At 43.1% G+C, this 21,955-nt stretch overlaps 1 protein-coding gene across 1 annotated transcript; it reads right to left on the reverse strand.

The window, feature by feature from the left end:
- Positions 1–6,952: 6,952 nt before the first annotated feature.
- LOC104072506 (meprin A subunit alpha-like) lies at positions 6,953–21,130 on the reverse strand. Its single transcript, XM_009573768.1, is given in 14 exon segments — positions 6,953–6,996; positions 8,970–9,143; positions 9,295–9,768; positions 10,102–10,317; positions 14,722–14,868; positions 15,764–15,804; positions 15,806–15,965; positions 16,173–16,348; positions 17,957–18,074; positions 18,912–18,987; positions 19,074–19,114; positions 20,809–20,862; positions 20,974–21,018; positions 21,088–21,130. Coding segments are annotated over 14 exon segments (1,809 nt in total).
- Positions 21,131–21,955: the final 825 nt, after the last annotated feature.

The following is a 21,955-nucleotide window of genomic DNA, read 5'->3' on the forward strand; positions in this document are numbered from 1 at the left end:
CTTTAAGAAGGTCTTAAAATCTAGGAGGGAAAATAAGATACTGATGAGTCTGCACTTTACAAAATCTGACTTGAAGGTCAAAACTCACCTGGAATAATTTCATCCCACCAGATGGTCACATAGTCATCCCGGTCTGTCCTTGACTGCTCATGATAAAATCCCAAAGCGTGCAGGATCTCATGTTCCACAATTGCTCTGTAGTCACACCCTGCCCCAATAGAGAGGTTCTGTCCAGTCTGCAGGTCCCCCACCATGGACCAACACCTGAGAAAGCAAGAGATCTTACTGTCTGTTAAGTAGAGTTTTCTTCTCTGCATTTAAGTTCTCGTTCTGCTCACTGGATTTAAAGTAATATCAAAAGAGGTTTAAGTATAAAAGGCGTAATATAAATCATTATTTAGGTGCTAACCAAGTGCCTTGATACTGTACAGATACTCTACTCTCAAACCAGACTAAGCCCCGAAAACACACTTGCTATCACTTGCATGAGGCCAGCATTTTACATACCCTCTATGTTAGACAAGCTCACCTCTGATTTTTGAGATCCACAGAAGTTTAGTCCTATATCAGCTGCCATTTTGCCAAGAAACGTGCCAAGAAACATATTGCATACGTAGAAACAGCAAACTTGTCAAGACAGACTGAGCTTTTCTGCAATCACTTGGGCTAGAGAAAGGATCTAGGAGGATTTAGGGTAGCAGCATTTGGTCCTTTTTAAGGTCAACTATGCAATGCATTGGTCCTAGGTGGGAAATTACATGTGTGTAATGCCCTCTTTGCGTGAGGGCATGACTTGGCAGAGGCTAACCATGATTAAGGAGGGAGCTCCTCAGCCAATTCACTGGGAACTTCTTGGGGTAGCTCGAGGGTGATGTGGGAGGCAACTGCTAAAGAGCACCTGCTTGGACTGTAGCTTCATTTGCACGTCATGAAGCAGTGTTGGGTCAAGTTTGTTGAAGGAGCTCTGAACACACTAGTGGGAGTACTGAAAACAAAGAGCTTGAGCCTATGGTCTCTTGAATAGCCACTGCTAAGAGTTTGCAGTACCAGGCTCTTCAGCACCAACTTCTCAAAAATCATGGTGCTTGCACAGTCTTGTAACAGAACTGTCATAGAATACATTAACCAAGAGCTGAGGGCAGAAATATCAGTGTCTATAGGTCTTCATGAAGTTCTGGGAGAAAAGAAATATTTGCAGCTGATATAGTGAGAAGATTTTTGTGCTTTTCTAGATGTTCTTTCAAAGCCTGTTTAAATGTAGGAAATAAAATAAATCTTTCCAGGTCCTGGAAAACTTGAATCTCTGAGCATAAAACCTTTTCAGATTTTGAGAGGACCTTTCATTAAAGAAAAACCACCTCAAAACGATAGCAATATTACAATAAACTGGCTTTCCATAGCTTTTTTTTTTTTTTGACCTGTCTTCCAAAGATTTCAAAACTTAAATTCTGGCTATTCACATCCTTGGTAAGTTAAGAGGATGTACATGGGGGTGGTTTCACCCATCACTGAAATGAAAAAAAACCCTAGGTAGGAAAGTGGAAGCAGTTGAAGAAAACCCAGCAATGCTGGGATTCACCTTATCAAAGAGTAACCATCCAAATGTTAGATGCCCATTCCAAGTTCATCACCTGAACATCCTCTGCGGTCAGCAGAGGGAGGCAGCTGCTTCCAAGCTCTAAGAAGATAAGATGGGTTGCTTTCTCGGTGGCCTCTTTTTCTCTGCTGACAACAAACTTAGACTAAACTTTTCGAGTGCTGAAGTCAAATGGAGTGAATTCCCAGCCGATTCTACACAGCAAAACGAAACAGAAATTGATATAGCCCTTACCCACTTTCTTTTCCAAAGAATATGTAGGTTCTCTCTCCTTCATATGGCTTGAAATCAATGCAAGACTTAAGGCGGAACATTTCAAACGCCTGGAGAATGACTCCTTTGGCATTCAGATCTGGAAAAGATGCATCAGGAAAGCACCTTTAACACACTGCAGATCATTCACCCTGGAGAGGTAAGGTATGCACACAGATACACGCATGGGACCAAAAGAAAAATGATTGAAAAGAAAAATGATTGGATTTGATTAAATTGTGTTTTGTTATGATAGCTGTAGAATTTAAAAAATGGGTTTGATATAAGGGAGCCATCTAATTATTAGTGAATTTTAATGTGAGAGAACCAGTTCTGAAAAAGGCAGGTTTTTTTATCACAGTGGCTCCAGTGCAAATAAGGATTGGAGCTAAAATCTGTATAAAGTATCTCCATTACCTAGGCTATCACCCAGAATATAGGGAATGGGGAACTTCCATCTGTAGGTCTCATTTCTTAGGGCATTTCGCTGATTTTGCTGAAAAGGGAATTAACAGCTGGTGATGCATCTGCTCTGGGGAGATGGGCTGATTCGTACCAAAAATACAATTAGGACAAGTGATAGATGTAAAGTTTTTAATTACTTACAGGGAGCAAGATATCACCCTGAAAGAGGTCCAGTCCAGCAGCTGAAAAGTAATTTAATGGAAGATAATGTAAATGAAATATCAAATATAAAATGTATTTCACTTCATAAACCTTATTGAGCCTACTTATACAAGGTTAATGTCTTTGGGCATTTACAGAAAATAAAGAAGGGCCAGCCTCTTTATACTGAAATATAGGGACAGGCCTAAAAGTAACAGTAGTTTCTACTCAATATTTACTACTCAGCAATGTCTGCATTTTTGGTGGCAGAAATCTGGTGGCCACCATTATCTGTGTCTAGTTTGATAGCCTCTTGCTTGCTGTCAGGCAGTGGCAAGTCACACAGTCGGAAAATGCTCTAGAGAATGTAGTAATACTGAGTAATGCATCAGGAAGAATATTGTACAGTGCATAGTCAAAGGATATATGGAAATTTGATTATAGGAAATAAAAAAAAATAGAGTAAGACAGTACAGTGTGTTGTGTCTTTTCCATTTGATTTCCTTACCTTACCTTACTTATATAGAAGCTCAATAAACATCTATGGTATTTTCCACTTCGTAAAACTTTATAAAAATCTTATAGGTATGTGGGGAAAATGTTGGTGGGGAAATGCCTTTCCAATTGATACAGCGTGTTACTGCCTTAACACCATGGGTCTGTCCAAACTTCAGAAGTGAAAAACATCTGCACCCCTTGTTTACATAGGGTTACAGTCCTAGGATCGATTCATGTGTCATAGCCAGAGAAAGGTAATTCAGAGCTCACTTAATTATATTTCTCTTGTTACCATGAACTACCTGACCATCAGTCACCCACATGAAAATTCAGCATTTTGCTCACAATTTTTCAGGCCTTATGGGAATTTAGACATGAACTCACCTAAGTTTATGTCTGGAATGTCTTTGATTATCTCACCAATATAAGCATCTGCTGCTGCAAGACAGACAAAACATTACGTGTTCAGATGTGGTGGCACACAGCAAGCAAAAGAAAATGCTTCAAAACTCAGAAGAGTTCACAGAGCACTTACCAGCTTCACTTGAGAGGTGCCTGACCTGAAAGAGAATAAAATACAACCAGTATAAGGTATGAGATGTCTCTGGACTGAGAGGAGCCTGTAGAAATCAGGTTTCTACTTACAGAGACTGGAGTACCATACACATAACATAACAGAAGCGCTAGGCAGAGCGGGAAGATGCTGGAACCCATTTTTGCAGTGGAAAAAGAAGATCTCATTTCTTGCAATATATAGGGCATGCTGCTGAGCTTTCCACAGAACATCAGCCAATCCGCTTCGAACTTTCCACCTTTGTAACAGCAAGATTTTCCTCTTAAATGGCACGTGATGGCATTGTTGTTATCAATTACCTAAGTCCACTTTGGAGGACCGGGCAGAGAGGAATGTGATTACTTCACGCCTTCAGCGCAGCTGGTGAAAGGCCCACCCAGACTTCTTGTAAGAAGATCTCAATCTGGCCCAAAGTTGCTGACTCCTTCCACTATGCTTGTTATCTGTCAGCATTACGATCTCCACTGCACAGGAGGAAAGCCACATGCTTAAGCAGAATTATTCTGGGTTTAGAGCACTCCAGTAACATTAGAATTTGGCCCACTGCTGTTTTCAATTAATGATTAACATCACATTGTAAAGATTAGCAATAAAAGAGATATGATTATGAACGCCCTGACAGTGTTTTCCCACAGCTGATCCCATCCCAGGGCTGATGCCCCAGTGCACAACATGCCACCCTTTGCCTCCAGAGATGGTCACCTACATCAGTAGATCCTTGGCCTTCCAGCTTGATGCTCCTTTCTTTTCCGGTGGTTTTCAGAGATGACAAACTCTTGTCCTGCACTTTGCTGTCTCCTTTCTCAGGAGACATAGGGCAGGGAGGGCACATGGGCTAACTGAGCCAAGGCTCCAGAAAGCTCGAGATCTTCCACAGGTCCTGCATCGTATCTGTTATCCCCTTGCAAATGTCCCATGTGCCCTGGAGTGTCACAGTGCCTTAAACTTATGCAACCGAATCCTGCTCCCTCATTTCACATCTGAAATTACAAGTGATGAAGGTGAGGATGTCCACCTCTGTGATCAGCAATCAGGTAGGAAAAGGCTTGTGCCACAGACACCACCACCCACAGCACAACACAAAGGGCTTGAGTAGGAAGAGAAGAAAAAGTGCTCTGGAGGTGCTTCACACATTGCTTCCCTGCTGGACTTCCGTGTGAAGAAGCCTCAAATGCAAGTAGGTTTTGAGTAGGAAATGTGCCTGTGTACGGTGACTACCCTGTCCTAGAAAGGAGTCAGTCCTCCAACCTAAGCAACATATTTTACTCCAAACAGATCGAAGTAGGAAGCTATTTGTATGAGATCACATTGCAGAGGAGTAAGTACAGACATCTCTTCTTTTTTTGAGAGGAAGGGCCCCACAGGACTATCTTTCACCTAGCATATATGGGTCTTCTTCAACACTTGCTTTTATGAACTATTACTTCAAAGGACACCGATAAGCAGAACAGGACACACTACTAGTAAAAGAGAAGCATGCCTCAAGATACATTATGTAAAGGCTGTTTTCACAGACGAGCAAAGAGACTCAAAACACAGCACAAAGGCCATGATTTGCAGATGCGTAGCAGTGGATGTGAGAAAGGAACAAAAAGCTGAAGCAAAATCAGAGTAGTCTGAAAAGCACTTGCTTTTTAGTCCCCTTAACTTAAAAATTACCCAAGAAACTAAAAAGGATGTCTAAAGACAAGTCATTCTGTAGGCATAGATTTGAGTTTGTAGAGGACAATGGTTATGCCATGTCAAGTTATACTAATGCAATTTAATATATTCATTTAGCACCTTGCACAATGTATGCATCCCTAAATGCATCCTGTATTCAGTTCATGTGGCAAGGTTTTGGTAGCAGGGGGGGCTACAGGGGTGGCTTCTGTGAGAAGACACCAGAAGTTGCCCCCATGTCAGACAGAGCCTGTTTCAGCAGGTTCTAAGATGGACCCACCACCGTCCAAAGCTGAGCCCGTCAGCGACGTTAGTAGCACCTCTGTGATAACATATTTAAGAAAGGGGAAAAACTGCTGCGGAACAGCAGCCAGAGAGAGGAGTGAGAATATGTGAGAGGAACAGCCCTGCAGACACCAAGGTCAGTGAAGAAGGAGGGGAGGAGGTGCTCCAGGCGCCAGAGCAGAGATTCCCCTGCAGCCCGTGGTGAAGACCATGGTGAAGCAGGCTGTGCCCCTGCAGCCCAGGGAGGTCCACGGTGGAGCAGATATCCACCTGCAGCCCATGGAGGACCCCACGCCAGAGCAGACTCCTGGCAGGACCTGTGGACCCATGGAGAGAGGAGCCCACGCAGGAGCAGGTTTTCTGCCAGGACCTGTGACTCCACGGGGTCCATGCTACGCTGGAGCAGTCTGTTCCTGAAGGACTGCACCCTGTGGAAAGGACCCACGCTGGAGCAGCTCATAAAGAACTGCAGCCCGTGGGAAGGACCCACGCTAAGAAGTTCATGAAGGACTGTCTCCCGTGGGAGGGACCCCACTCTGGAGCAGGGGAAGAGAGTGAGGTGGAAGGAGCAGCAGAGACAACGTGTAATGAACTGACTGCAACCCCCATTCCCCGTCCCCCTGCGCTGCTCGGTGGGAGGAGGTAGAGAACTCGGGAGTAAAGTTAAGCCTGGGAAGAAGGGAGCGGTGGGGGGAAGGTGTTTTAAGATTTGTTCTTATTTCTCATTATTCTAGTCTGTTTGAATGGCAATAAATTAAATTAATTTCCCTAAGCTGAGGCTGTTTTGCCCATGACAGCAATTGGTAAGTGATTTCCCTGCCCTGATCTCGATCGACAAGCTTTTTGTCGTATTTTCCTCCCCCTGTCTTGTTGATGGAGGGGGAGTGATAGACCGTCTTGGTGGGCACCTGGTGGCTAGCCAAGGTCAACCCACTACAAGATCCAAAAAAATTCCCATTCTGTTTTCATGAACACTTCTCAGTAATGTTGAATTGAGTCCAGACGCAGATGAAGGTAGGGAAGCATGCTGTTCTTTTAGCAGTGACCTAACGAGCTGAATACTTGGGAGTGAGCGTTATTACAAGCTGGGCTTGAAGAAGTGGTAATGGCCTTGGGGAGAAAAGCGATGGCCTGGAACAGGATCTTGGAAAGTCAAGCACTGGGGCTTCTAGCTAGGGAAGGCTGGGCAGAGAGACTTCAGACACAAGAGCTGGGAAGTAAGCATTGCCATCAGCAAAGATAAACAAAAAGAATGAAATATGGGAAGAAAAAAGATGATGTAACTAAGAGAAGCACTTTGCTTGGGCCAAAATAATCTTTGGAGAGTCTATGGGTTTAGTCTCTTAAAACTAACAGGGAAACTTAGTTCGAATTCTTAAAAGACAGAAACCACAGAATACAGTTTTGTTTAGTGAAGTAATATATTTTATCTGTCATGGATGACTGCTTGCACTTGTAGCGAAGAGGTTGAGGGCACTTCAAGGACGGACTGGGACTTCAGATGTAATCAAAGGGGTGAGATCTGCAAGAAAAGACAGTTAAAGTAATTGATTTAACGCGTGGAGTATACAGTACAGTTCTACCATATGTGTTGGGCTGACTTCCAGGCTGATTCCAGGGGCAAGAAACAAAGCAACAATAATTCATCTAAATAGCTGTAGAAGCTGCAGCAGTACCCAGTGAAGGAGATGGGAGGGGAAACTGCAAGGGTAGAGAGCTGCAGGCATGCATGGAGCTCCAGTCTGTGTCTTTCTCAAGCCCATCAAGGGATCCTGGGACTACTGAGCTGGAGGGAGACTGGGGCGAAAGAGTAGGGGGCTTGGGTCAGAGGTGATCTGAAATAGGGCTGGGAAGTGAGGAGGGAGGGTGGAAAGGCTTGTGGAGAAGTGGGAGGCATGGGGCAGACCCTCAGTGGTTATACAGGGACAACCTCCAACCTTCATCAGAGGGCAATGCAACACTGTCCCTGAGTTTTTAGGCACTCTGGTATCAAAATGAATATTCAAATGCAGAGACTGAAACCTTATAAATGTGACCATATTGGATTTAATGTCTAGAAATTAAGCTGAACCAGTCTACTGCTGGAGACTAAATGCAGTCTCCTAACAAGTCTCTCAATTTCTTAACTACAATTTCACCTAGCAACTGGAAACTCTTTTGGGACCACTGGCATCGATATCACACAGTGGGACTGAATTTCCCCCAGTGAATTACTCCCAGTACAAAGCGCTGTCAGAGAAAGCACAAAGAGGCCTCAGTTGCTTTTCTTATGGCTGAAGAGGACTTGGAAGCTTTGCCGAATGCCCTGCAGAAAAGCTGGGCCATTCTGTATGCCAGAAACATAGACTGCTCTTTGCATCTTTATTAGGCAGCACACGTTCCTGGTTAAGCACTCATGGGAAGTAGCTTTCCCACCTTGCAAAATTCTTGCCATTTCAAAAGTTTCTCCATTCTGTGCTGGAATGAAAACAAGAACTTTGCATTTTTTTTTCACGAAGAGCAAGAGAGAAATCCTCCTACCAGGAGAGTTCACAGGGGTGATTACAGCCCTCGGTCGCATGGAGTGATCCTGGATTATCATCGCGTGCTCTCAACTGCCCTCTGCTATCTGAGACAAGTGCTCTGACCCCTGTACTAGAGCCAGGTCTGGTTTAGTGGTTATTTACTTATACAAAGTGTTTCCACTTTCCAGGCACTGACGTTGTCTGAAGGAAACTCACTTAAGAAGAGTGGTAGGATTCATCTCACCCACCATTCCGTCACCAGTGATGGATCACTTTGCAGCCAGTGGAGATCAGCATATCAGAAAAGCAGTTCATCACAACTATAATGGAATGGGATCGACTGCTCCCCAGAGGTAGCCGTTGGCCTCAAATGACCCACTGGGGAGTCTAGAAAGTTTGTTTTTGGACACCTAACATGAGGTGAGGTGAACACAGCCATCTGAGATGTGGCTGTCACAGATTATGGGCATGCACAGTCCCTTTGGCCTCCTCAGAGGGGTGCTGCCAGGCTGCCCTCTAAACCAGACACCTCTTTTCCTCCTTCTTCCCCTTCCCTGCTGCCTTTGGCAGAGCAGAGCGGCTGCACACAGTCCTGACAAAAATCGCAACCTCGGGAGAGAAGCTTTGGATCAAAACTCCTTCTGCCAGTTTTTCAAGGTCCAAAAAGAACACCTTCATTTTCAAAGCACAATTTTCTTAAGTCAGAAGTGATATAGGGGTGGTGGTGAATAGGAACGCCATTAAGTAGACTGATCTTCAAGACATGGAAGTATAATCTGTCCTGAAAATCTGATTTTCAGGGACCAGAGAATCAAGGTCATCCACAGGGTTTCATATTGGGTATTCAAAAATCCAGGCGCTAGTCCTTTAAAAACCTTGTTCCTGAAATAGATGACTCTCTACATGTTTGCTAATCACCCTCATCTTTTGTGCTTTCCTTACAAACAGAAGAGTAGATACCTGCTCTGATTCTGATAATATAATACTCTACCTTCAAAATCAGCAAAGATGAAAAGACTGTCATTTTTAAGGAATTTTTTCCAGTGCAGCTCTCTGTGGGTCAGGAATGTATTCCAGCCAACACCTGGGCTCATGTAGCAGTTGCAGAAAGAAGAAAAACTTCCAGTGATAGATGGTTTGTCCCACTGCAGGGTGTCATTTCTGCCTGTTGCGCAAAAATACAGAAGTAATTAAAGTCAGCCCAGTAGTGTTACATGCAGGGAAAATCTTGCCTGGTCTCTTGACTTCCAAGACTTTTCTCCAGCTTGAGCAAACCTCTGCATTTCTATTTTTCTCCCTGGTGCACTCTGACTTACCATATACTAGCTGGTTTGGGTCCGTAGTGAAGCTAAGGCTGAGGGACATCCTGTGGATCACATCAGGGTCTTGATCCAAAACCGACAAGACAACTTGTCTGTGTCCGGCCGGCCATTCAAGAAGGCCATCGTTCGGACCGCTGCAGAGGTGGAAAGTAATCCCCATGTAATTCATGTAGGGTGATGAATTTCTTCCGTGAGGATACAGCTGTAAAGCAAAGGCATAACCTTCCGAGCTGTAAAATACAGGGCTTATGATATAATCGCCTTTTGAAGTACTGTTAAAAAGGGATGTGAAGTTTCTGATGTGCCAGATATTGGTGGGGCAGTTTGTCTCTGTCAGGCTGGTGTCATCGATGGCAATCCCCCCGGCAGACTTGGCTGGATCTCCTCTGATGCCCTGAAACCCATACCGGAATTTGGTTTGGACACTGAAGGGAATGCTGGCCAATTTCCAGTGATGTTCTCCATCAGCTGAAGAGGAAAATAAATATATGTGAGAATGGAAAGTCCAGGACACAATCCCAAATGAAGCTGTGTCTTCGTCAAGCGTCCTGTGACCTGTTTGTTTGGATGGTGACTGTCTGATGCTCTACACCCTAGCTAATCTAGGAACAGTCTTAAGGAAACTGCCTCTGAGCCAAAATCTGTTCTCATGGGCACTAACACTGGAGTTACTCAACTGAAGCAAATGAAGGTTAGATTTACACTGGACACTTGAGCAAACTTTCATAGATAAACCATGCCAGTGTTGTCTCGCATCAAAGTTTGCCAGCACTTCAGATATGAAAACACGCTTTCACTTACCTGTAATAGTGTGCAGCTTTTCCATCCGTCTAATGTTTCCAGTTCCATCATCTTTCTTAACCCAGACAACTAGCTTATCCTGTGGACTTCCATTTAACCTGTAGAAAAACTGAAGGCATTTTTCCTTCCTCCTTGGATAAATGATGCGAGATTCCAGAAGAGCTGACTGACCAGCATGTCCAGTTTTTGTATCTAAGTGCATGAAATATCCTCTATCTGGGAAACACGAAACAGTGAGGTGATAAAAGTTTTTGATGCATTCAGTAATGAAATGCCAGTGCTAAATAAGCTTTAGTGTAGTTTCCACTTGCCTGAGTTAAAAAGTTATTTTTAAAGAAAAAAAAAATTCAATAGAAAAGAATTCTCCCTACATTGTAATTAAATATTAAAATGAAAATGCATCGAAGCATGGCTTGCAAACTGGTGTTCAGTTGATTAGCTAAGGTACACATTGGGTTGCATTCTTCAGAAATGAAGTACGAACCGTACATGTGCCAATCCTGCAAACATATGCAAATGTAAGTGGATGCACTTGGGCAGGGATTTTTTTGAAGGCAAACTAGGAAAGTATTGGAAGGGTCCTGTTAGGTCAAGACCTTCAGTCTTCTGCTTTGCCTAAAAACCGTGCTCTGTCAGCCTTTTGTCAATAGATCAGACTTCCCTATAAAAGTACCTGAAGACATTTTTGCCTTAATTCTGCCATAGCTAAAGAATTTATTAACTTCCAGCCCAATTACTTTGTATCAGCTCATGCCCTCTCATACTAATGTGTTTGAAATAACTATTTTCCTTCTTTCATAGTTAGCCTGCAATTCTATCTGTGGGCCGGAATGATACCTCCTCTGAGTCTTCGATCTTCCTGGTCGCAAAGGCTGACCACTTGCACCCTCATCATCCGCATCAGCCCCATTCTGTATATTCCAAATTTAAATCAGCTTCTTGAAGACGACTGAGCAAGCGCATCAGCTTCACCTAGTAGCCTCAATACATCCCCCCTCTACAGGAACTGTCTCTCCTGACAGCAAGGACGTTTTCAAGCTGCATCACGCCGGGGGTTTCCAAATACCCTGTGGCTGCATCTACGGGTTTGCACTTTTCTGTCTGTCTGGGAGCCGACTGATGCAAATAGCAGAGACCGTGCAGAGAACGATGACTCTTGAATTGCCACCTGATGCCACTCTGAGCTCCACTGCTGCTTCCAGCCTATGCTTGGCTGTGCTCACATACACATTGCTGACCTTCTGCAGTAAGTTTTTAGGACGAGAGGAAATGGCCTCACGTTGCGCCAGGGGAGGTTTAGACTGGACATTAGGAAAAATTTCTTTACTGCAAGAGTGGTCAGGCCTTGGAACAGGCTGCCCAGGGAAGTGGTGGAGTCACCATCCCTGGAAGTATTTAAAAGACGTGTAGATGAGGCGCTTAGGGACATGGTTTAGTGGGCATGGTGGTGTTGGGTTGATGGTTGGACTCGATGATCTTAGAGGTCTTTTCCAACCTTAATGATTCTATGATTCTATGATTCTATAAGTTCCCCTACAAATACCCAACAAAGCTGCTTATTTTCCAATAACTGCTGACCCGTTTGCTCTCAGGAAACTTATGAAGGCTGACTGCTTAGGTTTTAAATATTTTTCTTCCTCCTCCTTGAAGAAGAGGAGTTAATTGTCTGTCACTGGCCACGAGAGGCAGGAAGCTGCTGTCAGCTCCTCAGCCACACGCTCTGTCACACATCCAGAGCTTTACAGCGTCAGCAAACCGCACACCCTGCAAACCGCAAGCAAACAGTCCGTCAAACAACAGCCAAACAGACTTGTTCCTCTAGAAATAAGGATTTTCTCTTTCCTTGCCAACAACGGGACCTAAACAACACTCCTGTTCATTTTGCTCCCTACTCGGTAGGTCTTTGAAGCGCTGGACGCTCTGTCACACATCCAGAGCTTTACAGCGTCAGCAAACCGCACACCCTGCAAACCGCAAGCAAACAGTCCGTCAAACAACAGCCAAACAGACTTGTTCCTCTAGAAATAAGGATTTTCTCTTTCCTTGCCAACAACGGGACCTAAACAACACTCCTGTTCATTTTGCTCCCTACTCGGTAGGTCTTTGAAGCGCTGGCTTCTGCATTGTGCCTTTCACTGGGTTCACATCTGCCCTCTCGAACCCCACGTGTGGTAAGAACAGGAGCATCCCCTCACCCTGCCTGCTCCGCGCCTGCTCTCCTCCTCACTGCCTGCAAATTTGGTATAAATTTGGATTTCCAAACTGTAACCAAACACAGCGTTAGGCAGCAAACATGATCTGTTACTGCCAAAAGCCAACTCTTGCTCGCTCCTCCCTGGGAACAAGTTCCACAGAAATGGCTTTCTTTTCTATTCAGTACTTTTTTCCTCTCCTGCACTGTGAGACACTTTTGTGACTAACCACCACTTGTGTTTTGGGAAGCAGATGTGCCTAGCCTTAACCACTTGTACACAAACTGTGTTTGCAGTTCTGCTTTATTTTATTATTGATTGGAATTTCACGTTGAGTCTTAATAGGGGAAAATGAATCATTGAACAAGCGTGTACTCTGTCCCAGATATGAACCACAAAACTCCAGGTAGTCAAGCCATGTCCAAACCAACCCAGTGACTGTTTTGATTTTGAAGGACAACCTGCATACAAATCAGAAAACATCTATATTTGTATATGCAGATATAATTTGGAAAACTGCATCTCTTACTTATAAGAGAATTATTATATTATTTATAAGCAGTAGTTAAAAAGAAGTTTTGATGAACTTACAAAGTTGCTTAGATTTCAGGCTGGGATTTGAGCAGACTGAAGCAATGGTTTAGCTGGGTACTTGGAGAATGGGCAGAGCTAACAGACCCCCTGGATTTCTTTCTTTTGTATCCTAACACTTCAGCAAATAATTACAAGCTAAGTATGACAGGAATCAAGAGACAGTTTGGTCCCTTAAATGTGATCTTTCATCCTTATGCCAAATTATGATACCCTTTCATATAGCCTCTCTTCATGAATTACTTTCTGCAAGACTTGCAGGACAAGGTTCATTGGGAATTTAATCCCAAAGTGGAGTAATTAGGATCTGGTGATATAGATGCTGTGTGTGCTGTATGCAGACTTCTTACTGACATACTTAGCTTCATTCTTCAAGCCTGGAAACCTGATCAAGTGCTTTAAGAGTGTGTTAACAACTCTCATTTATTTTGGTTCATAAAAATACAGCCAGAACTAATATAGAAAACCCCTTTCTTTTAAGGAAGAGAGACATTTACAGAAGACTTAGGTTAGTTCAGTGGATATTTAATGTCGGAAGAAGATGATTCGGATATAAGGAAGAAATTCTCTTAGGTTAGTTCAGCGGATATTTAATGTCGGAAAAAGATGATTCGGATATAAGGAAGAAATTCTTCACTATGAGGGTGGTGAGGCACTGGAACAGGTTGCCCAGAGAAGCTGTGGATGCCCCATCCCTGGAAGTGTTCAAGGCCAGGTTGGATGGGGCTTTGAGCAACCTGGTCTAGTGGAAGGTGTCCCTGCCCATGGCAAGGGGGTTGGAACTAGATGATCTTTAAGGTCCCTTCCAACCCAAACCATTCTGTGATTCTATGATTTCTTTTGACTTTCAAAAGAAACTTTTTTGCTAGAGGATTTTTGGACTGTTTACGTGATACTCACCTGCAGTATTTAATTTTCTCCCCACTGCCTTTGAAAACAACAGATTCCTGTGTCCTGGCAGCAATCAAAATACTGCAGAACTCAATATGCTCATATATGTTCAATATATGTTCAAATTGGTGCAGTCAGAGCCAAACCCTCAATCAAAAGGGCCCCATGCAGCACTCTCCTCAGAAGAGAGGAAATCACTGCTGGTTTGCTTCTCAGATAATCCTTCAGCCTCCCTATGTGGTGCGGCTCGAACAAGCTTTGAATTAGCAGCAACTACACCCTCCTGATATGGCTCTGCATCACACAGCACCCCCTCCCTCGAAGAAGTCTTCTGAGGGTGGTTTCCTCCTGCTCCATGTCATATTGCCGAAGCTCAGCTTCCTATTTTGATGATCCTGGACTGGTTTCAATGTCAGAATTTGTCTGCAAACACGATTTGTGTATTGTGGTATTTGCTTGTACATGGTACTTTTGTGGGGATGCCTCAGGTGAACTCCCCTTCACAAAGGGAAAGTGTCTTTCAGCTTCAGCTTTAAAACAAACTAGAAAATTACTTAAAATACTGTAACATATGCATAAAAGGAGGAGAGTCTCACCTGACTTAATTCTATGGAATTTAATCAAAGTCAGTTGTAGCAATCTGGTGGAGCTCCCTTCATTTTAGTGGAGCTACCACCAATTTGCAGCAGCTAAGTCTCAAACTGTCATTTCTTCATGAGATATTACAATGTAGGGAGGAGATTTAAAGAGGGGTTAAACATTTCAAATTAAAATTATTAGCCTTTCTATCTGAAAACTCAAGAGTCATGTTTAGCATCAGGTATACAGTGATTAACATTAATAGTAGGATATTTCTAATGACTTATTTATCTCTGTATATCTTCATTCTCACATCTCGGAAAAGCATGGGTAAAGTCTAATGACCGTCTAAAATTACATCTGTTACCTGCACAGTTTCCCACCAAAGTATGGTCTTCATCTCCTGGTTTGCCCAATGTGTGGTCCCAATCAGCACCGTCTTGTCTACTTTGCACCATCCCACAGATATTGATGTATTCAAAGGAGCACTGATCCAAGAAGGTGAGGCTCGAAGCTGACAGGAATAGAGTAACACATTTTACCACGTCTTTTAGTATCAAATAAGGCTTTTGCTATTAACCCCATACTGGAGTGTTTACATACAGCACTTAACATCAGGAAATATTCTTAATACAACTGAGATTACACAGACTTTCATATCTATGTCTCTGTTACCACACATAAATGATGTTTCCTCCCAAAAGAAACATCTTATCTCTTTTTCCCATTCTCAGCTGAATATTTATTTGTGGGAACCAGCTCGGCCCCTACGAGCTAGTTTTCCCTTTCAGACACCCATCATTTTCTCTAAGCCTGCCTGGGATAGGCTCTGTGGCCCATTTCTCTCTTCAGGGTGTAAATCAGAAGTAGTTCTGCTGAAGGTAGTGGAAATATTCAGGTGTATGTTAACACTGTATGTCAGTCCTGTACAGCATGTTGAGTATTTACTTTCACAGCTTTGCCAGTGGAGCTGGAAAGCACAATTATCCCCATTTGTTCTCCTGACCCCAATTGTCTTATCAAACATCACATAGGCAGAAAAAAGAACTTGAAATACTCTGATTTTGGAGACCCCAATTCCAGACTACTGTTACTTGAAGGTTTTATCATCATCAACAGCATGATGATCATCATCCATGAAGGAAACGGATACTATTACAAGTAATCTTAGGGGAAAGTCCATGTGAATGAAAAGTGTTAGATCCTTGACTCATTTAAATGGTATTCTATAAAGAAATGGGCATCTGGCCACCATGGAGCTTGCTGCTGCGTAAGAACAATAGTTTCTTTTAGCATTGCGAGAGGATCCTAAAGGTGAAGTGTTCCTGCTCCTCTCACGTGACTCCATCCATGTCATCATGAAGCTTGAGTAAGGATTTTCAAATACATGTGTGAGAAGAAGGACTTACTGCAGTTGTACATGCGATTCAACCTCAGTAAGTCAATCCTGAATGATCTCATTAAATTTAGGAATTTTTGTTGTAATGGAAGGAACGTTGCTATTGATGTTGAAAGAATATGGTCCATAGTGCAGGACTGACTCATAATCATACGGGGTATTGAGGTCATCAAGGAAACTGTCATTGTATTTGTCAAAGGCGTATGCAAAACCTAGACAAAAACATACACACGTGGTTAGGCAAGACCAGAAATAAAACTTAGCACCTAACATCTTTTCAGAATGCTTTACCCGTGACTAAATAATGGTCCGGTTGTCAACATGTAGGCAGCCATTCTCAACCAGAGATGTTTTAGCATTGTAAAAACAGGGACATGCATTTATAGACAATTCTCAACCATTTCAGACCTGCATTGTACCTTCAATAATTTCATCCCACCATATCTGAACATAGTCATCTCGATCCATCCTGGATTGCTCATGGTAAAATCCCAGGGCATGCAGGAGCTCATGTTCCACTATGGCTTTATAGTCACACCTCTCTCCTATAGACACTGTCTGGCCACTCTGAAGGTCCCCCACGTAAGACCAGCACCTGTAACGCAAAGACTCAGATATTGCACTCATTTTGCATAATACCTTCTATGATTTGTATCTACATATTAACTCAACTGCAGGATCAAGGTAAAAGTAAAAAAATCATATTTTTTAGAATTTCCCACCTGAATTTTGCAGTCTTGCCAAGACTGTAGTTTTACAATTCCAGAATACAGAGCAATGTGTACCTTCAGCATCCTTCCAGAGCCTGGCAATGAGTCCCTGTCCCAGAAATGACTGGCCTTCTCGTTTCATTTTGCCCTCCCTGGAGGGCAGTGCATGCACGTTCTTCAACTGGCTGCAGTTCTTGTAAAGGAGGTGGTGATGGCAAATGTTATTGCTCTTCAATTGTGGGTAGCCCCACCTCAACCAGTATAGGAAAGGGAGTAGCAGAAGATGAGCAGCACAGGAAAGTACAGCGGGTGCCTTATAACCTCATATACTGCCTTGGCTGTTGTTTATGTGTATGTTTACCAAAGTAGCGAGGTCTCTTCTCCCAAGTGACTAGAGATAGGACGAGAGGAAATGGCCTCAAGTTGCGCCAAGGGAAGTTTAGATTGGACATTAGGAAAAATTAGGAAAAAGTGGGCAAGCCTTGGAACAGGATGCCCATGGAAGTGGTGGAGTCACCATCCCTGGAGGTATTTAAAAGACCTGTAGGGACATGGTTTAGTGGGCATGGTGGTGTTGGGTTGACAGTTGGACTCGATGATCTTAGAGGTTTTTTCCAACCTTAATGATTCTATGATTCCATGATTCTAAATAACTGGCCTGATTTTCAAAGGCAGTGGGCAGCCAAGCCAAGCTGCATTGGCTTCCTTGGTTTAGTTCCTAAATACAGATTTAAATCTTAACTTTTCATGTCCCTTCAGAAATAATTCTGTGTGTTTAAAAAAAAAAAAAGCTGCCCAAAAATGCTGTGCACCAGTCTCCCCGCACCCGAGGACTGGATTCCTAGCCACAGACACTAGCTGGTGTCACCCAACTTTAGACAGTCACAGTGTTGGCATCTGCTGCTGAGTTAGCTTCCCTGGCACCTTTACAGTCCCTGGACAGTAACAGGCATTTGGGATGTGAGTGACCAGACCTATTTTAGACTTCTATTTTAGGTGAGATGGTTTGTGGGCTGGAAGAGTCACCTCCTCCCCACTGACTGCAAAGGCAACCCGCGGTGACCCGCACAGCAGTAGAGGTTGTCGGCTCCGACATTTGGTCAGGCAAAGCCAACCCTGCCTCTGAAAGCAAGGAGGAAGCTACATGCTAACGCCAACACATGGTGACATACCCTGCCCCTAAGCAACACCAGGGGGAAGTTATTTGCTTGTTTTCCCTGAAAGAGTGCCAAGAAAGGGATTTATTTCGGTGCGCAGGATGCAAATGGAAATAAAATTGTGTTTTCTTATATTAAGAGGACATCAAATGCAGGTAATACCTTTCGTTAGTCTCTTTACATCTCCAGTATAAGACAAATAAGGTCTGGGACAGAAATGTGGCTCAGGTATTTATGTCCTTTGTACAAGCAAGAATGAAAACGAATGTCTCCTCAGTTGGAGAAACTATCATATCAAACAAGGTAGTACAAACCAGACTGTTAATATAAAATTACCCGTCCAGCTTCTCAAATTTCAGGTAAGTCCGTTCCCCTTCATAGGGCTTGAAATCAACACACGACTTCAGCCTGAACATGTCAAACGCCTGCAGGATAACACCTTTAGCATTCAGATCTGAAACACACAGCAGAGGATAACAAGAGCCTTTATAATACTATAAATATCTATAATTCTAGATAGAAACAAACATGCATTAAAAATATGAATGTGTATAAAAGCCTACTTGGATCTTAGAGCAGGAGGCTGTTAGCAGAATTCCCTGACTGGAGTAATTTTGGCAGAGGCCATAGGGAGAGATAATATCTTTTATTAGGTAAACTGATAGTGCTGAAACAAACAAGCAGACTTTTGGACATCCAGGGCATTGCTCAGGTTTTGCTGGGTGATTTTATTGCGTGTTATTGTATAATTTCAAGTATTGTAAACTTTGAGCTTCGGGCTGGTAAACACAGGAGAGAGCCATAGGATTTTAACACTGATTTGTTATTAGTTTTTACAGGTAAATTGTTCAAAATTTAAAATAGTCCCTAAAATTAAGTGGAAACAAGAAGGGAGAATTCTCTGAACTTTTTTACTTATGAAATATCTGCATTTCCTTCCTGCCTGTACCGAGCTGGGACTGTTAAGAAGAGATAAGGCATGAAAGATGCAGTAGATCAACAGGCATATTCTTAAGATTTCCTGACTTCTTTAGCTAGAGATCTCAGCCGGATACGCTGCTATTAGTTAAATTGGCTGCTCGTCAGCATCCGGCTGGTCACCGGGGCTGTTACATCGAAAACAACATGTGCTGGGGCAGAGCTGCGTCGCTGTCTGGCCAGCAGTAACAAGGGCATTACTGCAGCATAACTCAAAAGCAAATGAAACAAAAGCAGCCCGGAGAGACGGACAAAAACAGAGTGTATCTAATGTAAGTAATACACTGCTACCGTAATAAAAAAGTCTGATTACCCAGGCTGTCAGCTAGGATATAGGGGATGGGAAACTTCCATCTGTAGGAGCTGTTTCTCAGAGCATTCCTCTCCAGCTGTGAATGAGATCAACGTGCTGGCGTTAACATTTTACGCCCAGTCAACACTCTTGCTGATGTTGGTTTAGATCAGCGACACATACCGGAAATACAATATCACCTTCGAAAAGCTTCCTTCCCGTTTCTGAAATGAGACAAACAACTATTTAGGCCAGAGTAACATATCAAGAACTACAATATATGTTTTTTTTCAAAGACCACACAATCTATCAGGATGCCTCATCAACCAAGCCACCTCGTTTTAAAGAGCAACTGCCTAGAAACAAGCAAACAAATAACCATTGCCACGCTATAACATGCCAGTCCTCCGTCTGTAGCAAAAGAGGATTTGGGGTTGAATTAAGATTTCCATAACAATTTCATAACAGCTGCCCAGAGGAGATTTTATTATTTTTCCCAGGCTTGTATCCTGAAACAACTGTAGACTTTTGAACATTGTAGTTGATATATAGGTGGAATGGGTTTGTCCTGAAGTTAGGCATCTAATAGCCTAACTAGTTAGCTAACCTAGGCTAATCATCTGGGATTCCCCATATGATCAAAGGAGAAAGACAAGGATTCTGGAGAGGGAAGAGGCTCAGTCCACCTTTCCAGACACCTGAGCCTGAACCAAGCTCAGATTGAAGCAGTTAAATCTACGTGCCCTGTGTCTCAGATCCCATTATGGCTGTGTGTCCATCCAGTTGCCTAAACATAGGTGTCTGGTGCCAGTTGAGATTCACAAGGGTATCCGAAATATCCACATGGGCTGATAGATACAAATTTTGGGAGACTCCTTCCCCTTCTAGAGTGGTGCTGGAGGAGATGTATTTAAACTGGCAACAGACACCAGTGTTTCAAGCAGCTGATCCACATCTTCCATGCTTTAAAAACACAGCATTTGAGACTCTTATTTTACACCTTTATTTTTTTAAGGTGTCAAATGCCCCACGCACTGTATGGTCCTGCTAGCATAACATTGTCATTTAGTGCCATCATATAGGCACAATCCCAGCACAGACACTTCATCTTCAGACCTTTTGCTATAGAAATAACTTATATTCTCCTCACATATATATGGAGAGAAGAAAAAAAAACCACAAAAACTAGCACTATATTTTCTGTTCTGCCAGCAAAACCAGAGGAAACCTACACCAGAGCATAAAGCAGATAACAGGCAGTGTCAGGAAACAAAAAATCCCTCAAGGCAATGCTCTGAAACCCTGGGGTTGGGACGAAGGTACTTAAGCTTCATATCTTGGTCATCAGGCATGTGAAACCAACAACTGACTTAAGATAAATGTGCGTCAACGAAGCAGAAGTTGAATTAGAGCTCCTGCCAAGGTTTCTCCGGGAGTCGTGTTGCAGAAGAGTGCAGTGGGGAGGGATGCAGGTTCAGTCCAGGGATTGCTGAGCCTTCCCCAGGAGCATCTGATTGTGGTTCCAAATTTAAGATTAAGATCCTGGGCTTCCTACAAAATTACCCTTGAGGAATTTTCCTGGCCTTTCCATCTTCGGTTTCCAACACCAGCCTTTTACGGACCTTTCTATCCTCTGCCCCATGCCCTGCTCCTGCCCTTCCATCTTCTCCGCCTGCTACCAGACTTCAAAGCAGAGGTCTTCTCCCTTCTCTCCAGAAGTAGCTGGGGTTCATCCCACACATTTTTAACTGCCCTGCAATACTCACTGTATCCATGACACATTTGGGATTTTTCTCACGTAGGAGGGAACTTTCAGCCCACTCTGGTGCCATCACATCTACCAGACTTGTGGTCCCCAAAGGCTAGCTCTGATCTCTGTAATAATTCAACACTCTGCTTACTTACTGTCCTGACTTACCTGAGTTTATTTCTGGAATGTCCTTTCTAAGTTGCCCTCCATCAATATCATCAGCTATCAAAAGAAATAATACACCTAAGTTAGTGACTAAATGACATGAGTTGATATAATTCCCCACTTGGTGAGTGATAGTCTTCCACTAACATAAAAATCTTGCAAACTTACCTCTGTCTTCAACAGAGTTTTGGATCTGAAACATAGAAAGAACAGTTTCAAAATCACAGACAAATAAAATTAAATCTCACCCAAGCCAGAAAATGGAGGAGCAGGTGGGAATACCGTAAAGGCATAGGAGCAGGTAACCAGTGCTGTGAAACAACATATCCTCCAGGAATCCATTTCAGAAGATCATCTGGTGCTACTTGTCAGGGTAGATATAGCGTCCTGCAGGTGAATAGCCTTCAGAAGTACTGATAAGCATAAGCCATCAAAAAAGTTGAACTTTAAAAGGAAGAGCAGATTTTAATCTTACTAGATATAGCCATAAGCGAACCCAACAAGCAATCTGCCTCTCCATTTTATAACTATTCTTAGCATATTGACCCTTGTAGCAATCAGGAGCTATTGAACTATTTAATATTTCTGTGACTTCTTCAGAGATAATCTCACTCTTTTTTTCTGCTTTCCTGGCCCCATCTGACATAAGACCAAGCTGCTGAGTATGGAAATAACACGCTCCTCAAAAGAAGAGGCTTATGGTCTGCAACCTGAATAAGTCACTTTAAGAGAAGGTTTGCTTGGTGGGTTTTTTTTGTATTCCTGGAAACATCTTGGTAGATGCAAACAAATTTTTGTTTTCATCTGATTCTACGGGTAAAGCATCGTCTTTAATTTAATCGTCTTATTTTTGTAATCAGCAGAATGCCAGCCATCAATTTCCAGCAAAATGTGTTGGTTTGGGTTTCCTCAGGAGATCTTGAAGACTTTTCCTCTCAGAGTGGGAGTACAGCAAGGGGTCCTGGCTTGGTCCCGCTCACATGCCTATGAAGGCATGTGCTCCCAGTGTTTTTCATGGGAATCCCACCCAGGGCTTTCCCTGTGGACACAAGTCACGTGGATGTGCTGGGTTTGGCTGGGATAGAGTTAATTTTCTTCATAGTAGCTAGTATAGTGCTAGAATTTTGGATTTGTGCTGGAAACAGCGTTG

This window comes from Fulmarus glacialis, unplaced genomic scaffold (assembly GCF_000690835.1).
Source record: "Fulmarus glacialis isolate BGI_N327 unplaced genomic scaffold, ASM69083v1 scaffold8163, whole genome shotgun sequence".
In the NCBI taxonomy this organism is placed as follows: domain Eukaryota; kingdom Metazoa; phylum Chordata; class Aves; order Procellariiformes; family Procellariidae; genus Fulmarus; species Fulmarus glacialis.